The 24653-nt window shown below is 35.9% G+C and overlaps 1 protein-coding gene across 1 annotated transcript in view; it reads left to right on the forward strand.

Annotated features, from left to right (window-relative positions):
* Window positions 1–24653, forward strand: part of MALRD1 (MAM and LDL receptor class A domain containing 1) — a 282749-nt gene that overhangs the window by 92751 nt on the left and 165345 nt on the right. The window contains exons 21-24 of the mRNA XM_027777677.2: window positions 10417–10573; window positions 14627–14737; window positions 15606–15819; window positions 21543–21790. Of these exons, the coding sequence (XP_027633478.2) occupies window positions 10417–10573; window positions 14627–14737; window positions 15606–15819; window positions 21543–21790 (730 nt within the window). The remainder of the gene's footprint in view (window positions 1–10416; window positions 10574–14626; window positions 14738–15605; window positions 15820–21542; window positions 21791–24653) is intronic.

Consider the following 24653-nt stretch of genomic DNA (forward strand, 5'->3'; position numbering starts at 1 on the left):
TGATTTCTCCTGTGAAGCCTTGTTCACAATATACTCTGGACAGTTTATATGTACTTTCTGTTTTAACTTTATCGAAACTGTTATAAAAGAGGTTTCTGCTTCTCATGAACTCTTAGCAAATGATACATTAGTTTACAGAACAATGGAATTACCATATAGCTTTTTTCCCCATTAATTTCTTTTAAAAAATAATTATGTTTTTATGATGTAATGAGAACCTCTACTTTGTAGAGGTAATCCCAAAAGCCACTTAAATGTGTTTATAATATATAGAATCATTTTTATAGGACTGATGGACATTAACAAAAAGTTGTTGGCATTATTCCAGCCAAAAGGATAAAAAAAAGCTTCTGAGATGAAACAGATTCCTGAAGGCACAAACCAAAGGCACAAATTGCCTGATTGCAGTACACCACAGGAAATGCTTAATACATCAATTCTGTGTTTGTCATTTTACGTGGATGGGTGCCTGAGGAGTTCCAATATATTTCAGTACTGTATATTTATCTTGGAATTGCTGTCTTGTGCTGTTTAGGCTGTACTGACTACTGTTCTTTAAGCAGAAATTGCTTGAAGACACTGAAATGAACAATCCTTTTAAATGAGCCTTTTAGACATGGAGAGTATAAATGATACCTGAGAGTACTATACTTAGTTACACTTACGTAGGAGTGGAGGAGAAGTATGAGCTTTACGTGATGCTTTTACGCCCCATAGATTTGTTCTCAATAGTATAATAATATACTTTAGGCAAATGTGTGTGTATATCTATTGATCTTGCTTAAGAGCTTTTGTCACAGTGAAGTGAAACACGTAGCATTAAGCCTCACAGGCTCCACAGCTGTCTCTAAGAAGTTGCTTATAGTATTCTTAAAGACAATGGAAAATGAAAGGAAAGGATACTTTAGTCTTGTAAAAAGGAGTTTATTTAATGTGTTACAGTGAATCTATCTATAACAGGCTCTGATGGGCATTGTGCTTCTATATTTGCAATTCTTGTGATTCTTCAGTTGAACTGGTGTAGATTTCATCATAATAAAGACTTGAGGGCATCTAGAGGAATAATATAACAATAAACAACAAACACTGAGTTATTTTTTACATATTATAGAATTATTAATTCACATACTTTCACACACATCCTAACCTTAAAAGCACTTTCTGAGACTATCTAATGTTTTTTCTTGTTACGCTGATGAAAAAAAGTGAAGGTTTGTGGTTGCAGTACAGTCTGAGAAGAATCCCCCTATAACATTGTGCGTAAGGTTTCTCCATCCTCCTCTTGTCGCTTTAGAACTGGGGCTTTAAATACAACTTTGAATATCAGGTGACTCCACTAGCACTTACAAGAAATGAGCCACCTGCAGTAATGAAGTCTGGAGTCTTACCATAACAGGTTAATATTATCTTTTGACTTTGTCGTAATCCATTTGTTAGTGTCTGCTTACATTGTTAGTGACAAAATTCAGATTAACGTGTATGGAAAAATAATCTGGAACTGCAAACAGCTGTCACAGTTATATAGATAATACACATCAGTATCACCTGAAGCAATATGTTGGTTAAAAACTAAACACTAGAGACTATACATTTAATATTTTTATAAGAAAAATCTCTGTACTGTGTGCTTAATGAAACTGAAGCAAGTATAATAATTCTTTTTTAGGAAAAAAAGAAGTTTGGGGTGTAAAAGTGCTGAGAAAGTAATTCTAAGTTTTGCACCATCCACTTGAGGAGCAGAAGTATTCGTATTACTTGTGTGTCCAACTTAAAGATGTAGCTGCAAAATACTAATTTCTGACCATTAGATTGTTCTTAAAAGTAATTATTTGCAGGATGATGTCAAATAACTAGTCTATTTCAAGTAATCATAATTCAGTCAATTGTAATTTTTTACAAAGAGAATGCATTCAAAATATTTTTAGCTCTGTATATTAGGGTGCCAAAGCATAGGTTTAATCTCATAATGAAAATAGATTAAACTATAAATAATTTAACGTGTGTGTGTAAACCTTTACCAGTATATTTCTTTCTGGAGTTCATATCTATTATGTAAAAAAAGGCATCAAAGTTGTACTCAAAGCTTTAGGTGTTAGGCTTGTACCAGGGTCAAAGATAGCAAGTTTCTTTTGGAATTTTGACTCTTGGAGTCTGATAATAAATATAATGTGCTTTGGTTTAATGCAAGAATTCCTTCTCACATTTGTGGTGATTTTCTTTGGAGCACCTTTCTAATCCCAATGTCCACTTACAGGTCTCAGAATGTGGCTACTGCTTTGGTGTGCTAAGTACCTTTGCTTCTGTTCAGTTGGAATTAACCATTGAGGCTCAGTCCTGTATTTGTGTGCTTATGTTTAGATGCTCAAGGTGGAAAATTTTGTCTCTAGCACTGTGCAATAACTAGGTCTGTTGGCATCCAGCAATTTACAGAGTTGTCTGTAAACACAGCTGGAGGAAGGCTTCTGCAATGTGGATATCTATTATATCCTTTCAGAAAGCAGTCTTCCAAAAATTATTAGGGCATGACAATCATATAATTTTTTTGATTCTGAGTTTATTATGCATTAATGTTAAATGCTAACGGAGGTTGGAGGTTACTAGATAAAAAAAATATGTTTCAAATCCTGGTAAAATAACTTTCTCTTTTCAGAATTACCACTGTTTGAAATTAAATTTAACACATATTGTTGTAACCGAAGGTTTGCATTCCTGATCACTTTTTGTTTTCAATCCCTTTTTATTTTTTTAATATTTTCAGAAATGCTTAAATTTAATTGAAGAAATGCCTTCCTTCTTTTTTTTTTTTTTTTCAAGTTGTTAGATAAAGATTTGAGTTACTGACTAAAACCTATTAATAGGTAAGTGGTTAGAAATGTTCACTGGAGAAAATCTTTCTGTGATACATGGTATAATTAATTACGTTATTGGAGTTCTTGTAGTCCTTTTAGATTACTGAAAGTTACACGTTTTATGAAATTTTAATTCTGCATATAGATTCCTTTTCTGCAATAATATCTTCACAGCTGCAATCCTTTATTCAGGAAAGAACTCTATTGAAGCCCATGAATATGTTATGTGTAAGTTACTGCAAGACAGCAGCTGTAAAAGATCTGTTAGTGTGTTATAAACTATAATGAGCCATCGTATATTATCTGCAGGATAGTAGTCTATTTCTGGTGTGCAGACACTGAATATCTAGCAAATACAGATACTAAAGAAACAATGTAATTTTTGCTCATTATTCTTCTTTCTCCTCATAAACCTTCTTATGCTTCCTAGAGAAGTGTTCTCTGCCGCATTACTTTCAGACTCACAGTCATTACACGTCTTGAGTAAAACCTTGGCCACTGTCTGCAGACTACCTTCTCTTACATCATGTGTCATCTTCTGTCTGAAATAATGAGCAGTGCATCAAGTAGCTGTTACCCAGAGCATAAAGGAGGTGATACATTTCTTCTTGAATGATTGTTTGAATATTAAGGTCTCTTTCACTTCTGAATTTTTTTGCATCTTCTTGCATCCTTTTCTACAGGTAGATGAAGCGTTGAGGGAACTGTTAGAGTTTGTTATTATTTTTTTACAGAAGTCTTACTCTTTCTGTATATTTCTATACTACTTTCTGTAGTATTTCTATATTGCTTCTCCCCACTTTTTAGCAGTTTTGCACCTTAAAGCCAAATTCCAAGTAAACAGTGCTATAGGCGCAATGTGTACATGGTTTCCCCATTTTACAGTTAATATATTCAAGTTACATTGAACTCTGTATGGACATGGATGTAATTAAATATTAAGCCTGCCTTGTATCTTTGCCTGTTTCCTCAGAAATATGTGGTGTTTTGACCCTGGCTGAATGCCAGGTGCCCACCAAAACTGCTCTATCACTCTCCTCCTCAACCAGACATACTAATGACTTTTGGATGCTTTCTATTTCTATTTCAACCATTGTTGCCAATGCTAGAAAATATGAAAAGTTAGTTTCTTTTAAAATATTTTTAATACAGATTTTTATATTTATACCTAATTAAATTTTTACCTTTCGAACTTACATATCATCTGGTTTCTGATACTAAAAACAAATAATAGGAGTCAACATAAAACAAAGCTAGCATGGCAAAAAGGTCAAAGTAGCAGTTTACAACCATCTTGCGTCAAATGTGTAAGTCATTAAAATACCAATACTGTATTCTGATGGCATAGTACAAGGAAGAAAATGACGCCAATACAAATATTTTCTCATAAATATGGTTGTCAGGAAGAAAAAAGGGAGAATTTCATTCTCTCTTAGCTAATGAAACAATAATCTAAAAAAAAAAATCTCAGAAATCTAAAAATAAAATTCTCCTGCAGATATCTTAACTTCAATAAAACACTTTAGCTGGTTACCTACGCTTTTGGAGAAAAGGCATTAGATAGAGAAAAGACTGATCTCCCCCAGCCTCACTACCCTGATAAAAGGATGCATAGGATGTGATAAATGCAAACTGAAGGCACTGTGTCATATGGTTCACACCATCAGCTTGAGCTTTGATGGTCCACATTTTCCTGATAGGTCTAGTATCCCGCAGTCCTTCCCCTCTGGTTAAAAAGAGTGCTTCTTTTTGATGTTGTCTAGTGCCCTACTGGGTTTTTGACCATTAGTTTAGGGTTTTTTTCTGTATAGAAACCCATCGGAACTAATAGCAGGTTACTGACTTGGCAGATCCTGGACAGATGGTGTTGGAGAGCTGAAGAATCACGTTATAAATACGTAACAGCTACAGGATGTTTATGGGGCTCTGATTTGCTATGTAGATGTTGCACAGCATTTATGGACACACATATCTAGGAAAAATGGAAAGGAATGTGAAAGGCTGCAGCATTTTGAATTTCAAATTTTAGTATGGTGTGGCTAATCATTGGGATGCTTATCCTGCTGAGGAAACTGAAATTTCCCTCTCTGGTGTGCCTTGTTTGTTTGTTTATTTTTCTCATTATTACTGAGATTTGGAAGGAAATCAGAACTCTTTACTGAAATGGTTTGTTTTCCAACCAGATTTATTTTTCAACCTAAACGAAAAATAAAAGAGTAAAGTGTATTTTATAAGTCCATATAAGTGCTTAATCAGGGATTCTCAGATTTGTAGAAGACACACAGATGAATTAACACTTTAAAAACTGAGAGGTGTCCAACAGTTAATTAAACCAGAGCTTGAACTTTCTGTAGAGGAAAGTTCAGCCGATAATTTTTTGATGCACTTTCAGACACTACAACAATATGCAACTACTACTGTAAAATGAGTAATTCACAGTGCAAGACTCTACTTGATAATGTTACCATTTAAGCTGGGCCTGATTTTTTTGATAGGCCTCCAACTTTGCTTTAACACACCTGATCTTTCCCTCAGTACTAATTCCCATTTAGTATATTCAGTTTCCTGTGTTCTTCTGAATGCTTTGAAGGGGGAAATGCAGTGAAGATTCTTTTATGAACACCCATTCTTTGCTAACTACTTTTTAAAATATACTAGAATTATTAAGCTATTAGTAAAGTTAAGTATGGAAATGTAGCTCAGTTGCTTATGTTGAATTTTGTATACCCATTAAAATGTTATGAACTTCCCTCTGAAATTAATTAGGATTATTGCACTGGTACAGGAATGTCTCTATATAGGGAATACTTGCAGTACAGAGGTAAAATTAATTATTTTCAAAGGGTAAATATCAAGATTTTAATGATACGTATTTTAGCTGCCAACTAAGTCATTTTCTATGCAATAATTTTCCAAATGAGCTTGAGATCTTGCAGCTGCTGACAGGGGAGCCTCTGAGTATTCTGTTGAATTTCAGTACTTACGTAAGATCTACATTGAAAGTCAGATCTATTCACTCTTACACATACCTTGAACAGTATTTTGGTTTATACTTGTTGCCATTGAATTCTTGAGGTCTCAGTTGGAAAAAAAAGAAAGAAAGAAAAAGAAGAAAGGAGTACTTTTATGGAATAGAAAAGGAAGGAATTTAAGGAGGGATCAGATGATTAAATTGCTTAGTGAAGAAACTACTACCTTGGCTGAAGATCACTTGGAGAACAAAGATGGAAGATGAGAAGGAGAACAACTGAGCAGAATAAGAGGGACTGATAATCTAGGTTTATAAAGTTTTATAATACTTTGTGATTGTATATTACTTATTGGTTTAAAATACATGTAGGCCAGCTAAGAAATGTTTAAAGTCAGAGATAAACTGAGCAGATGATTGTGTGTGTATGTTAACTGGCTCTGCTACAGGAGATGTATCCATAGAAAGTGCAGGTTCTCTTGCATGTAAACTATATGCAAACAGGGTTTCTTACTACTCTCTCCAAACTCTTCCCCCTGTAGAATACGCATCTCCATGTAAATTCCAGGCAGTTTGTTATACCAGACAGCTTAAAGAATTCAAGACAGAGAGATCATTTTGCTCTCTGAGTAAACATGGTACAAATTAATGTTGTCTATAGATGCTAGATGAAAGCTTTTCTTTTAAACAACATAGAGAGGTCACAAATATATTAGTCTTGTAGTCCTAAGTGTAAAAATTTCCGTGATAGGAGTGAAGGTGAACAACGATGCTCTACACATACTTACCCAGCCCCTTCTGATCCTTCTATTTCCCCTTTCCCATGCATCCTTAATGTTCTTGTAATCACATACTGCCACCATGTTTAATGGCTAGCACTTGGTGAAGTGTATCATACAGGGGACTTTCATCTAGTTTAATACTTTTAAATGTAACATTCTAGCAAACACTGAAACAAAGGCAAAAGAATTGCAATGGCACTTGCCTTCTGAGGATGCACTATGGGACCAGTAGTATCTGGGCAAAGATGTGGTTTTGGTCTGCCTTCAGGACAAAGACCTATCTGAGAGAACACACCAAATAAGAGGCAGATGTTTGAATTTCATCACAGTACTGATTGCACCCTACCACTGTTTGAAACTAATCTCACTGGCAGGCCTGTGTAATACTGAATACTCTGGGAAGTATGAGGGCTGTAAGAGCTATTGCTTTACAGAGCTCTTTGTCATTCTGCATCTTACAGCCCGCTTGAATGCCATTGTAAATACAGTGCTGACAGTCTTGGACCACTGAAGGCATGAGTTCCCAGCAGCAGAGGAAATTCTGAATTTCTAAATGTTTTTGCACACCTTAAGAGACCTGGATATTCTTTTCCCTCTAGGCAAGACTCTGGTAGAATACTCAACGCCAAGGAAATAAAAGGAAACCAAAAATTGCTATATTGAAATAATATCTTTATTCAGTAGAAAGGAGGGAAATAGATGAATATTCCAAATGCAGTCTTGCTTCAAAGATCTGTAGCTATGTAGCTCTCAAAGATTTCTATTGTCACTTACAGTACATGCAGTTTGTTAGAAGAAGTTGTTTTAACAAAAATGCTCCGTTGCTTTTTATTTTGGCATTATTTTTACCTGATCACCCCGAGGCTTTTATATATGTTACTCTATTTTGTGCTCATTTTCTGCAATAGTTCACTTCCAAATATTTATGTCACTGTCTCAAAAATGATGTAAATGCATGCAGTAATTATAAAAATGTCTGAATTGCCAGGATACAGTGATAAAAGAAAAGCTTCAGCAACACTTCTCTCATCTGTTCCTGAATGAAAAGATAAACAAGACTGTGGAGAATAGGCAATTTTCCCCAGATCATTACTCTTCCCTCTAGAATGCCACTGGATTGTCTTTGGTCTCTGTTGGCTTTGTCAGCAGCCTTGTGTGATTTCCCCTGTAACATGTCTGACCTACATCAAATGAAAGTCTGCTCCACATTTTAAGATGTGTTTTTAAAATATATTGTTCCTCCCTCAAAAATATCTACTTGCATGTGGCTTAGAAAGAGAAAAATTCACTATAAGCTACTGGGCATTTCTTTTATCAGAAAGGAAGATTATAATTCTGCTTAGTAGTTTTTCTATTTTATGGGTGGCAGTAGAAACATTTACTCTGGTCATGACCACTACTTCCCTGCCTATATTTGATTTCTACCTAAAACTATGAGCATAGACAACCCATCCCACACGCTACTGATAGGGTTTTTTTTGTCTTCATTTTTCAATTATAAAGTATATGAACTTCATGTTCTCCAAGTATCATGTAAGAAACCACGTACAAAGTGTTATTTTTTCCTGCACAAGCTCCTTCATTTTACAGGATCTTTTAGTACTTAATTATAAATAAACCAAGTGTATTAATAGTTTAATGCTGAAAATCATCTTTCCTAAGTAAAGAGAAATTATGGGAATAATTCACTTCTGTGCTTTTTTACATTTGCAGATATTTTACATACAAATCCTTACCAATATGTACAGATACAATGATTCTCTCATTCTTGCATGTTAGATAAGTTTTTGGGAAAACTCTGAGGAGTGTGTAATGATTACAGCATTGGACTGTGGCTGATTAGTAGAAGTGCTCCCCCCTGCTTCTAAACCATGGAAATATTAGAGTTGTGCTTTGCCCTGCTGAAGGAAACAGCCTGAGATTTCTGTACCAAAATGTTTTGTAACTATCTGAATTGCCCTTATTTTCATATACCACAATATTTTCTGTAGATCCCCACGGCTCTAGCAGTTCCCACTTTAATCCTTTTTTTTCTGGTGTAACACCAGGGGAGGCAGAAGCAGTACTCTGCATAACAAGTAATGAATCAGCCACTAATTTGCAAGGATTTTTGAAGGGCTGTTTTATGTCAATGGCTATTACTAGGTTTTAATTTTCCTATGAGGCAAAATTTTAACAGTCTTAAACATCAAGAAAGAGATAGAAAATTATTTTCATTTAAATACAGCCTTAAGATCAATCACAGGTTACAGGAAGGATAAGGAGATACTCTGTGGAATTCTTTGCCTTGGGCAAGAGGAATATCAGGCTGTTTGCATTCTATCAATCTGTCAGTGGTCATATTAGAAACAAGTTACTGCATATGTGATTCTGAGGATGGGTGAATTAAAGGGCTTCAGATCCTCATAGGAAAGTGCTGTGTGAGTACCGAGATAAAATTTGCCTGTTTCTAGCCTACTTTATATTATGGACTATAGTAGATAAAACATGCTGTTCCTAAAGTGACTGAATATATGGTTGAATTCAGTCTTTTTGACCTCCAGAGTACATGACAGGGCTTAATTAATTAAAGTATTTTGTGATTGATGGGTGTAAATTATTCTGTACAGTAAACGTGATCTGTTTGTTTTGTTGTAACTTTGTAGTGATAAAACCTGTATGTGCTAAATTCACAGTTATTTTATCATACAGATCAGTAAATATTGAGTCAATACAGGCATTGCAATCTGAGGTAAATTGCGTGGAGATAAATAGTGAAGATAACTTTTAAAAATTTTAAAATGTTTTAAATAATTTTCTTACAAGATTTCAAAGAAACTTCACAAGATTATTGAAAGTGCAGCTTTTTATACTGCAGGGCTACTGCAGAAAAACGGCATCAAACTGAGTTCTTACCACAGACACCAAAGTCTTTCAGTCCTTTAGACTGCTCTGAGTACAAAAACTTAAGAGAGGACTGCAGGGGAAAAAAAAAAAAAGTTCTTGAATCTGTACCATTGAATTCCTGACTCTTCTTGTTCAGCAGGACTTGCAGCCTGTGAGCACCCTCTGGGCAGCCTGTGTTTCTCTCAGCAGTGCTTGCTGGGCATGGCCGCTGCCTGCTCACAGGTTTAGTGGTGAAACTTCATGGAGTGTTTGCTCAGAGCTTGGCTAAACAGGAGAACTGAAAAGCAAGGAAACCCTAATACCAGGACCTTTTTAAAAACGTAGGCCCCATCATCAAGTTTGTAAGACCTTGCTGGAGGAGTTCTTTCTTTGGAGAAGCACTAAGCATTTAGCAGCTCCACTGAAGAGAACAGAATCTTATCTTTGGTCAACAGCTGTTTTTAATTTTGAAAATCAAGGCTTTTAGGAGCAAAATCTTAGATACCCAAAATACTAAAACTGCACTTCTGGTCTCTCTGTACGCTCAGTCTGATGCTTACTGCAAAGCCGGCTTCATCTTTCACCCAGTATCTTGGATTTTCTTGACTTCAAGCCAGGATCAAACCCTCTGATTTCCCTGTGGAAAGGGGTGGGGGGACGGATGGACAGACAGACCCAGAGGCCCTCCAGCCCTCATCTATACAACCCCATGGGTAAAGGCTGGCTTCAGCTCTGTATTTTCTTTTACCAGTCTGTGATATAAAAATACCAGCTGCCTTTTCGAGGGCTTTTGGGGATTCTGTATACACACTGGTAAACTAAAACGCATCCAGATACCCAGACAGAAGATGTTGTATCTTTGTAACAGAATAGTACCATTTTAACTTTAGCTAGAACTTAATTATGATTAAATGTTTAGGTTTAATGGAGAAAATCCTTTCTCTCTGAACAGGTATACTGAAGAAGGCTGGTATCTGTTTGCGGACAGCTCAAATGGAGAATTTGGTCACATGGCCGATATTGCTACCCCAACCATCTCCCTCACGGGGCCCAAATGCAAAATCTTATTCTGGAACCACATGAATGGTTCAACAATAGGTTCTCTGGAGGTATGGAGATGTTCTTTATTTTGGGTTGGGTTTTTATACTGCCTGAAATTGCTGTGAGAAAATTCATGCCTTGTAATTTAGTTTTATTAAAGCCTAGGCTGCTAATAAATGAAAACTAACAATTACTAGTACTCCCCGGCTCTTAATATGTTGCGATCAGAAGGAAGCATTAGCTGGAATATGCTGGGGAAAATGTAACTTCCTACAACGATCAAATCTTATGACCTTTATAAACATACCATAGTTGGAATGTCCATACAGGAAAAAGTATTGTACTGCACAGTACCCTTTGGCACTGAAGAGCATCAGTAGATATTAGGCTCTGAACATGACAGCATGAAAAAAGTAATTGTGTTAAAATTTGCAGAAAAAAACCTATTAGAAACAACTTATTGGTCAGAAAGGTTAACATACATATCTTTCAGAGGTTCATTACATTAAAGTAAGCAGCATTGAACTATTTCTAGAACATAACAGCAACAAACCTTCTTACCCATACCCTTTTTTTTTCACTTCAGTTAAAATAAAAGCACTTCTTTAAAGGAAATGCAACTCATTCAGTAGGTTGCAGATCAAATGAGTAAATGCAATGTGAATGAATAAAACAGCAACATTGTTCTCAAAAAAAATTTTGCAGCACATCTGAGTAACTATAACGGGATTTCCCATTAATTTTATGCAATAACTACAGCATCAGAAATGAATTGAAAAAAATACTCTAGGACTGGTCACCTGTGCACTCGGTACCAAATTCGATATGGCCAGAGCGTGTGGCTTTAATTGTACAAATAAATTCTCATTAGCTTAGTCACTCCGAATAACAAATTATAATAAAAAGCTGGCAGAATTCAGTGGGTTTGAAGGTGGAATGAAAATGTATGTTGACATTAGAACTGAAATCTGCTATGTGGTGTCTGTCCTTCGCCCCATGCATGTGACTTGCTAGACATTCAGAGGAAGCATGTTCTGTTTTCTTGAACTTTTCTTAAACAATTTTTAAAAATATTGCTGGATCTTTTCCAAGTAAGAAAAACTCTTACTAGCCTGTTTGGCAAGTAGTCAAATTTTAATTAATCAGAATTAGTGGGAAATCAGAGCATAAAGATGGTTTGTCCTCTGTTTTAAGCCTCAGGACAGATCAATTTGCTTTGAGATTTCTTTGCATTTACTCTGGAGTTCAGGGCTTCTTTACAGTGTAGGAACTAATGTTAGTTGGAATCAGGTCCACAGAGTGTTTTGTAGAAATTAACAGAAAATTCTATGGAACCATGCCTATTATTGCCACCACAAAAGGTAAATGCATATAGATATTTATTTTTTCTCAGTTTCAACACATGAGATTACAGTTTCCCTCAATTCCTTAACTGTTTTTTCCCCGCTCTGTAACTTAATTGATTTTAAGATGTACCAAAGGAAAACCACAAAACCTTTGCATTTTAAGCATTGTAAATAATTTCCTGGGTTTAATTGCTTAATTAAACAATTAATAATGAATGTAGGAATATCTCAGAATATAAAATTGTTTAGATAATTTTTCATTATTTTCTTCTAAAGGCTCTAAGTATTATATCAATGTGCTTAAAAATTACTAAAGGTCATTTATCCATCTCTTCCTCCAAGACTACCATGTTTTTATTTAATTCACAAGTTTGGATTTTTACGTGTTAGTCTGCATCCATGCCATCAAGTGTGATGTAGGACATGCTGAAGACTTTCCTGCTGCTTGTGTGAATGGCTGTTATATGTTTCTATGACTTTCTTAAACATCAATTAGCTGTCACCTTATTGTACAGCTTTGGTTTGAATATTTGTTGGAACCATTTTTTGTCTGGTTTCTGCCCTCAGACTTGCCATGGGTTACTCTACTGATGTATTAGATGTGCTTTTTCAATAATTTGCAATGTAATTGTAATGCATAGGGCTTCAAAGTGCATTAGGGTACAGGGAAGCCTTGGATTTTAATAGCACATAAATTCATGGCCATATTTAACTCTAAAATTATGACCTTTAGCATGATATGATATAAAATATTAATTTCTGATGAAGGACTTGGATTTATAATTTACTAGGTAATTCACATTGTATGTGTCTATATAGTCACACACATATATTCATATAAATACATAGTTTGTATGTGAATGTAAGAAAAATATTTCTTATTCATCACCCTTTATCCTCTCAAATATCTATAATCCTTTTTTCTCTCCAGTTTTTTCCCCTTAAAATTCGTATCTTCTGTGGGCCATTCTTCTTGTCTGTAGAGCCAAGTGTCACTTTGTTTTTCTGTTCAATTTAATATATTACACCTGTTTCTTTTGTTCCACTGGAATGAAAGCTCTTCAGTGTAAGGATCTGCTGTTTGCTTGGCAGAACTTACCTATTGTGCAACATCATATACACACATGCGACTGTATAAATTTAAAAAACAAACAACTTTTTTTTTTTTTCACTATGATGAAAAATGCCTGGACTGCCCTGAGAAGATTACATAGAGTAGAATTAAATCCTTGAAAGCAGAAGTGATTCAGGCAGCTGGTGAACTGATGTTTAGCTCTGTGATGACTGGCTGGAGACACAGCTTGACACACTTCATCAAACACCTGTCTTGTTGTTATTGTCAGCTCAGTGTTAAATTCAGCTCAGTTGAATTTGGATGCCCAAGAGGCTGGAGCAAAGCATACTCTGTACTTTGTGCTCATGTCGATAAGTGTCAGTTTCCCCAATTCAGTGACTATTTAAAGGGGTAAGGGTGTTCATGAGTCTTCCATTGCCCAAACAGATGAAATTTGGTCTTTAGAAGAAAGCACAAGTTTTTATTTGCAGAAGAAGAAACATTTCATAAGAATCAGGACAAGAAAACGTATCCGAGAATGAAGCAATCTAATGGAGGCATGAACTACTACTTACTTTTTTCAGTAACTCGTGTTAAAGCTCTTTCCATATTTTAGAAATGGAAAATGAATTTAGAAATGACCCGTTAATAAACAATTTTTATTTGTGGCTAGCCACTCACGATAACTTAATGGGATAAGTTAGTCCAGGTAAGACTCTGGACTGAGTATGTTTATGAGGAAGTCAGAAAATCTTCAAGCATTATTTTCTTAGAATAGGCATTTACACTAGCAAACCCTTTTGCATCAGATAGGACAATAGGAAAAGGTTTGTCACTGGAACAAGCTCCCCAGGGAAGTGGACACAGCACCAAGCCTGTCAGAGTTCAAGGAGCATGACATGGTTTAACCCCAGCTGGCAGCTAAGTACCATGCAGCTACTTGCTCACTCTCCTGCCCCTGTGGTGGGATCAGGAGGAAAATCAGGAAAAAGATAAACCTCATGGGTTGAGATAAGAACAATTTAATAATAGAAACAAAGTAAAATATAATAATAACAACAACAAGAATTGTAATGAAAAGGAGAGAGAGAGAGGAATTAAACCCAAGGGGAAAAAAAAAAAAAACAACAAACAAGTGATGTACAATACTGCTGACCGATAGCCAGCCAGTCCCTAAGCAGCGATCCATGGCCCCTGGCCAACTCCCCCAGTTTACATACTGAACATGACGTTCTATGGTATGGGATATCCCTTAGGCTAGTTCGGGTCAGCTGTCCTGGCTCTGCTCCCTCCCAGCTTCTTGTGCACCTGCTCACTGGCAGAGCATGGGAAACTTGACAAGTCCTTGACTCAGAGTAAACACTGTTTAGTAACACTAAAACATCAGTGTGCTATCAACATTATTGTCATACTAAATCCAAAACACAGCACTGCACCAGCTGCTAAGAAGAAACTTAACTATCCCAGCTGAAACCAGGACAGAGCTTCTGGATGGTGCTCTTAGTCATACAGTTTAGTTTTGGGTAGTCCTGCAAGGAGCAGGGATTTGGGCTAGGTGATCCTTTTGGGTCCTTTCCGACTCCAGATAGTCTATGATTCTATGATATTTAGTGGTGGTATAGAGATAAATTGTGTAAGATACTCTTGTATGCAATTAAGGCACCAAAAGTTAGTCTGTAATGGAAAGATGGTTTTGTGACATATAATTATTTCCATTTTAGGTACTCTGTAAAAATGGTAACAGGACTTCTAAACTGTGGACTCAAAGTGGCAACCAAGGTCCCCAGTGGAACAGAGCAGAAGTGTTCTTAGGAATTCGTTCAAATTTTCAGGTATGTGTTCCTGTATTATGTGTTTCATAGACAGCTTGCCTTAGGTACTTCTATGTTACGCATTCTTCACCTCCCCAATTCTCTTTTTGCCCCATACACATACTACATCTCCCCTTCTGAATAGCAAAAGTCGGTTATCTGAGCTGGACACAAGTTTTCTGAGATTTCTCACTCCCCTTCAAACTGAGATGGAGATCCATTTTTACAACAGAGAGTCCCTTCTATCCTTGATTCCAACTCAGGTTAAACTATTCCACTTCCCTCTCCTTTCTGTGTAGTAGTATTACATGTGGTTTTTGAAAAAAGTGTTTTGAGCATGATGTTCATTTTGAAATACAAACTGATTCCTAAGCCTCTTAGAGATACATAGTTACTAGTATGCCATGCTTAGTTGTATCCTTGTGAATAAAACCGAGATCACCAGGAACATATTTAATATGTGTCACTTTCCCTGGTACTTCTGTCTTGGATTGCTTTTGATGAAATTTTAACATTCTTTTTACATTTATGGGAATAACTGATGAATGACTCAGATTAGTCTTTTTCATGCTTACTTTGCAGAAGTAGATGGAAACCTTGCTGTTAATTCAGGATAAGTGGGGACTGGTAACAATTGGTGTTGCTCATTTTATTTCCTTTTTTTTTTTTGTACTTGGTTGATGTTAGAAGATGGCCCTTCAATAACTATAGTGACAGATCTGTACAAGCAGTAGTACAAGCTTTCATAGGACTGTGAACATTAAGAACTGACCACTTTATATTCCAAGATTTGCAAGATCGTCATAGTCTCTGTTCTATTCATGTTACATGTATAGCTTTTATATACCTTAACAGTATCATATTGTAATAGCTCTGTAATTTTTATTAGGTTGTTTTCAGGGCAATACGTGGTGTCAGTTACATGGGAGACATGGCAGTGGATGACATTACCTTTGAAGACTGTTCCCCTTTGCTCATCCCAGGCAGACCTTGCACATCAGAGGAATTCAGATGTGCAAACAAGTACTGCATCGCAAAGGATAATCTGTGTGATTTTGTAAATGACTGTGCAGATAACTCAGATGAGAGCCCTACTATTTGCAGTAAGTATGGTAGTTTTTTAATATAATTATCATAAATAACTGTGCCTGCTGTGAATTATTACTTGAATACTTTTGGCAGCTTATCAGCTAAGAAAGCAAACAAGAAGGTAATAATTTAATTCCATTCATTGGCTTTTAGGGATTTTAAATTACTATTATTTAATTTGAAATCATATGATAGAAAATAAAAAGAACTGTTAGCGAATTTCTTAAAATAACTCATAAAACAGCTGTCTTTTAAAAGCAGAATAAAAATCTCCTGCTTTCCATATGAAAAGAATGTATTAAGGCTAAAAAAAATACTTCAAGCGCAACACTTTTGGGATATCAGAGACCTACCTCCTTTGATATTTCAAGGATTGTCAGATCTCTTAGCAAATCATTTTAATCTGAATACCGTACAATTTTGGTTTTACAAGAGATACCGAGAAACAGCATCTGTAGTATTGGATTCAAAGAATGTTCATATCAAATTGCCTCTCCTCTAGAGAAATGGATCACAATATATAGTGCTAACAATTTGTTTTTTTCTAATACAATCATGGGAAATGCTCACACAATCAAATCTGCATTGTTTGGTACTGTATGAACAGTTGCCTCATTTTTATTGAGATTATGAATACAGTTTATTAAATTCTCAGTGAATACAATTCTGTGAAGCAGAGGTATGCTGATATCCTATGGAGCTAAGGTACACAGCAAAGGGACTCTGTTTTGTAAATTATTTTCATACTATTAAACTTCTCGGTGATTTCCAAACCAGGAATACCATGTCACTAAGTTATGTGGGATCAGTTCAGATGTTCTACAACTAAAAATGAGGAATACGTCAAGTTGAAATTACTCTGTTGAAAAAGACGCTCATATTTTGGCTTTTATTTTCTGAAATATTTAAAAACTGTTTACCTATGACTTTTTTGAGTTTTCCAGATTGTATTTCCCATGAAATGTTGTCAGCCAAGTAAAGACTAAAGCATTAGGGGCAAGGTGGTTCAAATGAACTGATGGGATTTAGTTTTGCAGCCTCCTAAAGTATTTTATTTTGATTACCCATTGGAAGAGAGATGAACAGAAACAGTCCCACAAAGAAAATGTTTTCCTGTAAATTGTGGGCTTTTTAGTTAATTAATTTTAAGTTTTTTAAAAAAGTTTAAATTCTAAGAAAATGAAGAAAAGAACTTTTCTGACTGCATTTTAACAGGAAACTTTACAATGAAGTGTTACGGAGGCTTAAGAGCACAGGGGTCATTGCTGGAGTGAAACTTCTATATCAACATGGATTTTGCCTCAGATAAAAATCTAATCCCATTTCATAGTGTCTAATTGTGTAAAATGCTTGATGACCAATTATAACTTTCTTTATTAGGTCTGGGAGTGCTTTATTCAATAGCATTTTCAAGGACTGCGTCAGGAGTTAGATTAATGTTTATTTTCGCCTTTTTTCCTTCTATTTTTTCAGTTTTGAAATAGGTATCCTGCTTTAGATTTCCACTATGTGCTGGAGAATTTGCAGTTTCTTTTATTGGTGCTGCCTCTGCCTTGTATATTTAATGAAGTAGAAATACATAATATAGCACTTGTTAAAAATATACCTAACAGAAAAATGCTAGTTCTGTTTTCCCAGCTTCTTCATGAGGCAGGCTGCCTCCAAAGAGAACATAATGATAGGAAACACCTATTTCCAGTCTTTGTGACTTTTTTTTTTTTTATTTATTTCCTTGCAGCCATCAGAGAAGAGTGTTTTCCTCATTGCTGAACCATAGAGCAGTAGCTCGAAAACCACGAATTCAGAAGCCTGGGGAAGGCTTTAGTAGGGCATAACATGATAGATCAAAGCACAGGAAACAAAAACTGGGCACGTTTGCGCAGGCATGGTAACTGTATTTAAAAAACATGAAAACTGTGCAGCTTCCTGACATCTTCCAAGTACTGGTCTAACTGTAGATGTAGTATGCTGTGTGCACAAGTCACCATGTCTTAGCCAATGAAATCTTATGGCACCATGTTGAAAGAAACTAGTCCTTGCTCTGTTATATTCCTGAAACTCCAGTATGTTAACAGAGCTATATCACATGATACTCACCAAGTCTAATGAGCAATGTCTTGTTAAAGCCAGTGCTGTTGAGCTATAAACTGTGCCTCATAAATCTGTTAAACTACTATTGAGAGATCTGTGCCTTGGCTTTGTTTGCTTTGTAGAGGGCTCTTTTTAGCTAGTTGCATGACATTAGTGCTGTAAAATAAGTCAAGTACATATTTTAACAGATACACTGATTTGTCAAATGTTTAGAAATGTTTCCATTAGAACATAGAATTATAGAATCATGGAATGCTTTGGGCTGGAAGGGATCTTTGAAGATCATTTAGTTCCACCACCCCCCGCCACTGGCAGGGTCACCTTCCACTGCACCAAGTTGCTCAAAGCCCCATCCAGCCTGGCCTTGAACACTTCCAGGGATGGGGCATTCACAGCTTCTCTGGGAAACCTTTTCCAGTGTCTCACCACTCTCACAGTAAAGAATTTCTTCCTAATATCTAACCTAAACCTACCCTCTTTCAGTTTAAAACCATTGCCCCTTGTCCTATCACTTCAGGCCCTTGCAAAAAGTCCCTCTCCAGCTTTCTTGTGGGTCCCCTTTATGTACTGGAAGGCAGCTGTAAGGTCTTCCCAGAGCCTTCTCTGCTCCAGGCTGAGCACCAACTCTCTCAGCCTGTCTTCACAGGAGAGGTGCTCCAGCCCTCTGATCATCTTCATGGCCCTCCTCTGGACTCACTCCAACAGGTTGATGGTTGATGTCCTTCTTACGTTGGGGGGGGGGGGGGGGGGGGGGGCAGAGATGGATGCAGTACTGCAGGTGGGGTTCAGGAGAGCAGAGTAGAGGGGCCAAATCACCTCCCTTGACCTGCTTCTTTTGATGCAACCCAGAATGCTGAATGAGGGATCCATGCTCATTCAAGTATGATGTCACTAGTACTGTTTTCTTACTACAAGTAGAAGAGAACAAAATAAACCAGAACAGTGCTGAAGAGGTAGTGGGTAGTGCACTCCTTTAGCCTTGTTCAGAAACTGCTCTGCTGGGGTTTGCCTTATGCTGCTTGAGGTTAGTGTATCAGAGGAAGGTCTCTGAGGCAGCTCTGGTTAGATTGAGCTGGGCATTCCTCCTTGAGGTAAAAATGATGTTTTACGAGATCTAGTAAATTACATTTTGTGAAAAAGGCGGTAGTGGGGAGCAGTAGCGTTTTTCCAGTCTAATATATGAACTAGTGACAGTGCAGGTGGCTGTACTTGGTAGGTGTTTGGTTTTGTCTGAGCTTGGTTAATGTTTGGTTTAACTCGCCAGTGTGCTTATAAGCAAATCTTTCAGTTATTCCTATGTATTGCCATTTGGTTTGCATTGCAGAATGTGCTCAAGCATAATAATTATGCTGCTTTCATTAGAAAATAAACTGAGTGATGAGTTCCAGGAGAGCATCAAATGTATTCTGACCACTAGTGGTCGTTCAGCCCGCAGGATCAGTCTGTAGCACCTCAGTCCTCTTTCCTTCGCCACCCCCCTAAAAGTCATCAAGTCCTCAGCATCAGGTGTTTTGCTCTACAGAATTGTTCCTATAGCCCTGTACTTGTTCATCTAGTCATGGCTGTTAGGAATGAATGAAGTTAGTTTAAATTTTGCTTCATTTAATTACTTTGTATATAACAAAGACTCATTAGATCTTTTGTGACCAATATAATTCAATTAATATACCTACTGTTAAGTGTTTTTTTTTTAAATTATTAAGCTGTCAAGCAGTAGACTAATTCAGCAGCCCTACGCCGCTGCTCCACAGACAGAAGGATTAGTTTTGCTTTTGTACTTCATTGCTAAGGGTTCATAGTTCTTCATAGAAGTGTCTACTACCAAAGATCTTTTTCATCAGTGGAGTGACTCACTTCCAGGCTGAAGTTCTTGTGATTTAAAATCAGTTGTTTGCATTATATTAGATATATTGTCCTATAGCTATGAATGTTTTTCTGTGAAGACTATAGAGATCCTACAAGGACATATAAATTTAGATTAGGTAACAGGGAATATATACATCATTCGCAGGGATGTTCAATACTCACGCCTTAAGGTCTGGATTCTTCAGAACATGCCTTTAAAATAAAATGGTCGGTTGCATGTATGAATTTCATTGACTTGAGATGGAATTTAGAAGTAGTCAAAGGAATTTCTTTAACTGTGATCCTGAAATATTATGTAGCTAAATGATCATATGGCAAAAGGAGTGACATATTTTATAGGCAGTTTGTTCAGTTGAGGTAAACTACAATCCATGTTTTGAATTAGTGATAATCTTACCATTTAGCATATAGAGTTTGGGGTTTTTTTAATTGTTATTTCAGATGGGATCGTATTTGCAGAGACAGATAAAAGACAGTGAACCTATTTTTGCTAAATAATACATATTTTTTGGAAAATATTTTTAGCTTCTTTTTCACCCCTAAGACCTTCACAAAGAAAAATACAATGAAGAAATCTTTTGCCTTATATCAGCCTGAAATTTCAGACGTAGCTGTTGGTACTGTTTTGGTCCATGTAGAGACTCAATGGATTTTAGCTCCTTGGCCTCATTACTGAGGCTTCTAACTAGCTGCCAATTAAATACAGCTACTTTTAAGTGGCTGAACTTTATCAGACCTCAGAAGAGGCTTAGGTTCTGTTTACATTTTATGAGAGAGCTTTTGTCATTTCATAAATTGTCAGACCAAATGATCCATATGGTTGCCAAATTCATCTTCAAAGCACTTTCCAGCAATAATATTAAGACTATTCAGAGCACAGTTGAAAGCCTCTTGAAGGCTCTGCTGAAATTCCAGCTTATTTCAGCAAGTTTAGTTTTACTTGATAATCATTATAATGAAGTTATAGATGCATAGGTGGAAAAATATACACAGCTTAAACATCTGCAGTGGTGTAATTGACTTAACCTTGATTTATGTGGACAGTTGACTCACCATTCTGACTGTTTTGACATTGTTTCATATTAAAAAAACCCACCAAAATTATGTCAGCTTTCTCTTTTTCTAGGAATTAAGTACAGGTTAAGGAGAAATGTAAATAATCATCTATGTTTGCATATTGGCTGAGAAAATACACGTGTGAACTCTTCTGCAAACATGCAAAAGTAAACTAACTGTAGGTGTGATTCAGCTCAAAGTTAGCACACTTACATTTATGTTTTATCTATATGTGTCTGTATGGTGGCTGGGTCTTTGTGATGCTCAATACATTCATTTGGATGGATTTCTGTTCCCTAAATATAATAACTTGTTTTTACCTGACCTTAACATGTTCTTCCAAAAAGAGGCTAGCTTTCTGCAGATGTCTTGGATGCCCTATGGGAGGATATCAATTGACTACTGCCTGTAAGACTCTAAAGAGCTATTCAGCTTGACCTAAAATAGGTTACTATATTTGGTTACTTTTATACCAAGGATTCTGTTGACTTTAATAATGACAGCACAAAAACCTACCTCATATATATGAAGTTTTGTCCTAACCTATTATTGTCCTAATCTATTATATGCTAGAACATTAAAAATGCTCTGTTCTATAAGTTACATGGATTTTATATTGAAGCTTTTTTTAAAAAATGGATCTGAATACTAGACTGTAATATATGTGCCTAATTAACTTCTTGAAAAAAAACCCTCTTTTCATGTGTGTGCAAATCTCTTTCAGGTACACCTATTGGGCATTGCAATTTTGAGTTTGATCTTTGTGGATGGAAGCAAGATGAAAACGATGATTTTGACTGGAACCTCAGAACTAGCAGTACTAAAAAAATGGGCACTGGACCAGCTACTGATCACACATTGCAAGAGCCATCTGGTCATTATATTTTTATAAAGAGTTCATTTCTTCAGCTGCCAGGACAGAAAGCTAGGATTTCTAGTCCTCTCCTAAGCAGAAGGAATAAAAACTGCAAGGTATTTGGGGGTGTGGTATTAACAGAAATTTGATTTCTAGATTGCACAAAGATAATACTCCTAAAATGAATAAAGATGATCACTGAAATATTTCTTGAGAAAAAAAACAGGCATGTTGTAGAAGAGTCAGGGCCTGATCTTATTTCCTTGAAATAATAAGAAAACATTTATCTTGTTGTGGGAGAAGAACGGTTTCTGTAACTAAGTACATACTCTGGGAGATGCAGATGAAGTTGACAGTGAATGCAGTGTCTGATTTAGAATATGTCTTAAGCAACACTCATCCTAAGTAGCATAAAACCTGTGCAATGGTTTGTGATTTTATGGGCAAAATGTATATAATTACAGTAATAACTGGCTTTCAATGAGCACAAGTCCAAATGGAAGGGTGTGTGACCGAAGCTTTTGTCACCAATTCTAGAGAATGGAGAAAAGTAAGCCTTTTTTTTCTGAAACATTACAGCACATTGTAGTGATTTGAGCTTGATCAATTCTTGCAAACCTGCATTAAAAAGTTTTCTAGTTTTGATATCTTTTATAGTCTTTGCTAAAATGGTAACTTGGAGTTCCGTAAGATGTCTTTCAGAACACATCTATCAGAATCTGCTACAGGAACAGCATGCTGAAAACCTGAATTTTCCAGAAAGTTGAACTATGCATTACTTTGGAATGGTATTTTTTCAAATTTTGTAAGGCAAAAATGAGTGGAATCTCAGTTTCTAACACCAGTGACAAAAACACAATGGAAATTTAAGCATTAATAATTGTCAATAATTCTAATTACTAATAAAATTACTAATATTTTTTAAATAGTAGTTAGAAATAGAGCTAATGAAGCATCTACATATTATTTACATGGAGAGGAATATTGTGCGTAAATGGAGCTCCTGTGGAAGGCGAAGTGGTAATTAAATAATTAAAAAAAAAATTAGCAAAGGAGTTACAGAGACTAGAAAATTAGCAAGGCAGGAATGGCTTAACATTTTCAGGGTAAACTTGGGAATGGATTTCCAAAATGGAAGAGATCTGGAAAAAAAACCCCCAAAAAACAAACCAAAACAACAGCCAAAAAAGACCTAGTGAAGAGAAAAAAGGGGGGATTGGTACACAAAGCAATTTCAATATTTGGTTTGGAATGAAGGAATTAATATTTCAAATAGTTAATTAAGACCCAGAACTTCATCCTAATAGATCAGATGGTCACTGAAACTATTTTGCTCCATTCTATGAGTTGTTAGAATTGAAAGGAAGTACGAACAAATGCAGAGTGGTCTAAGTCGTATGCCAGCCTAGAATCTAGGATAAATAATCCTGGAACTAGCATAAGTAAAATTAACATTAATGTTATTATTTTGCTATTAACACCTGAAGATCTGTCTAACTTGGCAATATGAATGTTTGTTGGCTATCTGACTTTAGCCAGTTAAATAAGCTCAAGACCTCTCTAATGATGCAACCATAAAACAGCCACTTTGCTCTCCAGCATTTGGAGCATCTCCCCTACTGATGCCACACTTGGAATTCTTACATTATACTTTTGTGGAAGATACTGGTCCAGTACCTTGCCTGAGGTGATATCAGTGTCTTTCTATTTATGGAAGATGTAAAATTTTATTGAGTTTCTGCCTGTAAAATAAGGTATGTAATCATTTCACATTGGATTTTTGTCCTCATGGTCTCATTTTGCAAGTTCACCTTTATAAATCTGTCTTGTTAGTCATTACTAGGTCTGTCAAGAGGATAATCTTGGTGAAGAGGAGTAGTTTTTAAAAAAGCCTTTGAATTGAACTGATAGCGTGATCACCGCACTATGTTCATCAAGTGGAAGTTGTCTTAGACTAAAATAGTCCTGAACAGTTTTATTGTATATGCAATTGACATCTCTGTTCAAAATGTCCAGTCATTTACCTTTAGTTCCACTTATCTCATACTCACTACTCATAAGGAAAATCAAAACCTGTAAAGAGTTTGTCTGAAACTTTGAAGGAGTTCTGCTTATGCTTGAGATTTCTAGGTAGTCCATTCGATTGAAATTCTTCTGGCTGTTTGAAAGCTCCCAAAACTCTTTATAGATAAGAAAGTCAGGAAATACTGAACATAAATTGCTGGATTTTACATTCCAAACAAAACTTAGGACTAATTTCAGTGTGTCAGTAGCAAAACTTAATCAAGCCATTATAAAATATCATCAAAATTTGAGCCATGATCTCATATTTTCTACATTCATTTTATATATTGCCTAAAATATATATATACACTAAAAAAAATTATTCTCACGTGAACTTGGAGGTGTTTGCTTCTTTCCGTAACATCATATTTAAAAATATGTGTTTCTCAACCTTATCTGATTTTACGCTTTAAAAAGAACTTTTCTGCTATTTAACTTCTATGAAGAGTAAAACATATATGCAAAGAAATGCAGAATAACTGAGAATGACAGGTTCACATCTGAATATTTATGATGTCGCACATTAAATGCAATTAAAAGCTTGAAACAGAACTACTGGAAACTACTATTTTGTCACACTGAAAATCATTTAAAAAAACCCAGCAGGTCTATGCACCTTACAGACAAAACTTCTACATCCATGATAGGATCTGAAACAGTCAGTTATATTTACAGCATATTATAGTGCTTTTTGAAGGTTCTGACCAGTTCTGCAACTTTCATTTAGGCAACTGACCAAAGGAAGTGAAATTCCTGGTAAAGCAAACTGTCTGAATGAAAAAGTTACTTCAAGACCCAGAGCCTCATAGGAAATCAGACAGTCCCTTAAATTATTTTACTCCATTCTGTGAGTTATTGGAGAAGCAAATACTACATTATATATTACAACAAGCTTTGTTTGGGATCTTAGGCCCA

The sequence above is a fragment of the Falco peregrinus genome, chromosome 5 (assembly GCF_023634155.1).
Source record: "Falco peregrinus isolate bFalPer1 chromosome 5, bFalPer1.pri, whole genome shotgun sequence".
Classification (NCBI taxonomy): Eukaryota; Metazoa; Chordata; class Aves; order Falconiformes; family Falconidae; genus Falco; species Falco peregrinus.